At 39.2% G+C, this 4410-nt stretch overlaps 1 protein-coding gene across 1 annotated transcript in view; it reads left to right on the top strand.

The window, feature by feature from the left end:
* Positions 1-372: 372 nt before the first annotated feature.
* Positions 373-4410, top strand: part of fbp1a (fructose-1,6-bisphosphatase 1a) — a 5405-nt gene continuing 1367 nt past the window's right edge. The window contains exons 1-6 of the mRNA XM_034871532.1: positions 373-689; positions 1678-1840; positions 2471-2563; positions 2908-3048; positions 3135-3272; positions 3494-3613. Coding sequence (XP_034727423.1) covers positions 520-689; positions 1678-1840; positions 2471-2563; positions 2908-3048; positions 3135-3272; positions 3494-3613 — 825 coding nt within the window. The 5' untranslated portion in view covers positions 373-519. The remainder of the gene's footprint in view (positions 690-1677; positions 1841-2470; positions 2564-2907; positions 3049-3134; positions 3273-3493; positions 3614-4410) is intronic.

Genomic DNA, 4410 nt, shown 5'->3' with positions numbered 1-4410 from the left:
AATAGATCAGATACAGTGCAATACAATTACTATACAGTTATAAATTGTAATTTTGCCCCTAATTCAACTAAGGAAATACTTACAGTAGAGAAACCAATCAAAAGATAGATAGATAGATAGATAGATAGATAGATAGATAGATAGATACTAAAAGCTAAAAAGTCAACTCTGTTCAAAAGCAAGAAGAATGTGAATACACATTATCAGAAGTAAAAATTATGAAACAGTTCATTCACACTATCAAACCTGCTGAAAAGTACCCGACCCATCTTGCGGAACGACAGTTTGAATTCAGGCATGCACAGAGTCTGTCACATCCCTCTATTGGCAACATCATTTCATCACTAACCAGTTGAACAACGCGGGTGTAGTGTTTCCAGCGGGGCCACACCTCTCCCGCAGCTGTGTATTGGCCCTTTGAGTCATCACCCCTACTCCAGTTCCGCGTTGCAGAGCATTTAAGTCCTGCAGCAGTTCCTCCAACTTCTTCTCTCAGGCTGCAGGAGACCATCTGTAACCATGTCCGATCAAGCAGCCTTCGACACCAACGTGGTCACCGTGACCCGGTTCGTTATGGAGGAGGGCAGGAAGGCGAAAGGCACCGGGGAGCTGACAACGCTGCTCAACTCGCTGTGCACGGCGGTGAAGGCCATTTCTAGCGCTGTGCGCAAAGCTGGGATCGCCCACCTGTGAGTAAACAATCCTCAATGAGTATATACAATTTTTGTTTATAAAATAAACTGCACTTTTACCCCCATCAGGCATCCACGTTGGCACAAACAGGTTCTCTGTGCGCCAATCAGGAAACGCATACCTAAAACCACCACGCCCACTCTACGTGCAATTGAATTCACCAAAACACATATTCTCACATAGTCTCGGTTATGTGCAGCCTTGTTGCCAGGATTTAATAGAGAAATACATGTATTTCTGCCCTAAAAGTAAACATTACAAGACCTATTCCCTAAATATGTAGCCTACATGAATATTTATTTTAAAATGATGTTTACTTTTTTGTTCTTTTGCATGTGCTAAACCTTTATGGCTGATTCTGATTCAGACTTCACTTCAGTGGTTGATGCAACAAATCACCGTTTTTAGAAATGCATTGTCATGCAATAGGTGCATTTTTTTTTCTTACTTCCTTCCTGTTAACTGGATGACATGATTTTATTCCAGTCAAACGTATCTCTGTACAAACTGTAGAGATGTTTAAATAACCTTTTTTTCAGTTAATGTACGGAAGAAAACAAAATAGAATCTACCAGTGAGCTGAATCTCTCAGGTGTTGATTTAGGTTTAGGTTTATTTGTACAATTTTAAATGAACAGATAAAAAAATAAAGTGCAGGGAGAGGCAAAAAAAAACTGTTAGCTTATTTGAAGCCTCCTCCTTGATTATTTAAAAATTTCATAACATCATGTAGAACAAAAAAGAGAAAAAAATTCATAAACTGATTCAATAAAAATACATACATATATAAGGAAACAGAAAAAAAATACTAAACTAATACTAGTTTAAAACTAATACTAAATGACTAAAGGTGTCATTGGACTCTTGTGTTTTTTTTGCGTACAGAGAAGTGACATTTTTAATCAGTGACATCCTTTTTGTGCCAGTTTTCATTTCCATGACATTTCATCCTCTAACACATTTTTAACTTTTATGTCTCCTCAGTTTTGGCATTGCCGGCAGCACCAATGTGACCGGTGACCAGGTGAAGAAGCTGGACATTCTGTCCAACGATCTGGTCATCAACATGATCAAGTCGTCGTTTACCTCCTGTGTGCTAGTGTCTGAGGAGAATGAGAAAGCCATCATTATAGAGCCGGAATTGAGGGTAAGTGTGACCAGGGAAACGTTTTGAGGTTCCTTTGGACCCCACTGAGCTGGGAAAACCTGCTCTCATTAGTTTGGGATCTCATCTTTTGAATGACCCCTTGGCAGACTGAAACAGGATCATCCCATTTCCTCTGGGATTTTCAGATCTTTTCCTCATTAGATCTTATCTCATATAAAACTGGTTTAGTAAAAAAGGCTTAGGTTTCAGTCCCTGTCCAAGATCATTGTTAAATGAAAGTACTTGCACAGCAGGTAAACATCAAACTCCTATTTATTTGTTAATGTTGGGCACAAGGATAAAGGTTGGCCATGGAGCTGTTTTTCAATGAGTCAGTCACCGTTTTGTTTAGCTCATGCATGACCCCGAGGACACGCATGCACACGAATGACGCAATACACATTCCTGCCAATGGTTTCCACTAATAATCTAATGCACCAACAGAAGACAGGGAAGAGGAATGCTTGCTAAATATGAATGTAAACAATGCAGGGTTTAAATGACTTTTAAAAATGTTGTGTGATACGGTAAAATGCATTCAGGATGTTGTTTGACCTGATGCACAGACACTCCATTTTGGTGAGTAACACTGAATGAAATGATGTCACTTTTGTCTTCCTTCTTTTCCAGGGCAAATACGTTGTTTGCTTTGACCCTTTGGACGGCTCCTCCAACATCGACTGTCTCGTCTCCATCGGAACCATCTTTGCTATCTACAAAAAGGTACTAACACAAGTTAAAATTCCTGCGATAAAGTGTCTCTGTTTGTCCTGAGTCCACTCAAACCCAGAGTTCTTTTATGGTTGGTAGCCCTCGGAGGAAAAGCTTATTGTTTCAGTGGCAGTAACAGTTAAAGATATTAAAATAAATGAATACACGTGAAAAATAAATTTGCAAGGAAGAAAACTCAGATTTAACAAGTACTTTTATCCTAGCTGGAGATGTGAACAAGCTCATATCTATTGACAGATTCCACTCCTCTCTGTTCCTTTGTTATAAATAATAAACACCACTGAAATGAAAAGTGAATGAGTCCATGATGCTATAGTTTATACTGTTTCCCTCAGACCACAGATGATGAGCCCTGTGAGAAGGATGCCCTGAAGCCCGGCAGGACCCTTGTGGCAGCAGGCTACGCCCTCTACGGCAGTGCCACCATGATGGTGATCTCCACCGGCGAGGGAGTCAACGGCTTCATGCTCGACCCAGTTAGTACTCTCTTGAAGGCTCTGTATTTCACATCAATCTTTTTCGCTCCAGTTGTTAATAACATTTTCTGCTTTTTGCTCATCAGGCCATTGGCGAATTTATCCTGGTTGATCGGGATGTGAAGATCAAGAAGCGAGGCAAGATTTACAGCGTGAATGAAGGTTACGCAAAGTACTTTGACCCAGCTGTCACAGAGTACCTGGAGAAGAAGAAGTTCCCTCAGGTAACACTGATGTTAGGACATGTGTGGGGAGAGCTTCAATCATAGTCATGTTTTTATTACTCCGAGACAGTGGACATTAATCAACATACATTCAAATGTAAATATGCCAATGACTAATTGTTATCTGCAACTTTGGATGAGATGTTTGTATTTTTTAAATGTATATCTTATCCAGTGCAGGTTTAAGTAGCTTACTAACGCACCATCTTAAATGACTGTAGGATGGCAGTGAGCCTTACGGCGCCCGTTACATTGGTTCCATGGTGGCAGATGTCCACCGGACGCTGATGTATGGAGGCATCTTTTTATACCCAGGAAATGTGAAGAGCCCCCAGGGAAAGGTAACGTCCCATGCTGCTTTCCGCTACTCTGTCAAATATCAAACAATTTTATAAAAGTTAAGTTTTAAAGGCCTTATAAATGCCCTTCAAATATTCCATTTTAAAAACAAAGTGAATGGTACAAATTTAGTATATTAAATAATAGAAGTATATGGTATTCTATAAAGACATAAACCTCCATTGTTAAAGTTACATTTTTAAAATGTAGTTCATGCACATGTGCTGGAAGGATATGGCTGATATCCACATTTTTTGTTACTGTCCCTCAATCCAATGAAAAGATCCAAACCAACACTGCAATAGTCTCTCTTACTACTTTTAAGTTCTCAAACTTTTCTGGTGCGCTTACTTACTGAAGACATAGATTTTTTTAAATAGTTGATTAATATACAGTTTAATTGTAAATTGTTGTAATATACAGCTAATATGTAATACATACTAAATCAGGCTTTGGATACAAAGACAATACTCTAATGGGATCATTTAATTGTTAGGTTTTGTTTTTTTCCATCAAAAATAGTTTGTTCATGTCACTTGTAACATGAGACCAAACTGAAAAGAGTCGCAATGTCGTTTCTTCACCCTCCACATCCTTCCAGTGATTGCAAGACTGAGCCAGTCATGATGTTGTCACATTTATAAGAGGGGAAAGCACTTCATGCAGGCAAGAGAAGATGTGTGTTTAGTGCATAGTGAGTGGTTTAAATGCAAGCATACAAGTCCCAGTCAACAAACAAAGATGCTCTTTGGAGTCAGTGACCACAAAAAAAGGCAAAGAAGGAAAATGCACCTTGAGT

Source organism: Etheostoma cragini, chromosome 5 (genome assembly GCF_013103735.1).
Source record: "Etheostoma cragini isolate CJK2018 chromosome 5, CSU_Ecrag_1.0, whole genome shotgun sequence".
NCBI classification, from domain to species: Eukaryota; Metazoa; Chordata; class Actinopteri; order Perciformes; family Percidae; genus Etheostoma; species Etheostoma cragini.
This window is presented reverse-complemented; position numbering and strand designations above follow the sequence as displayed.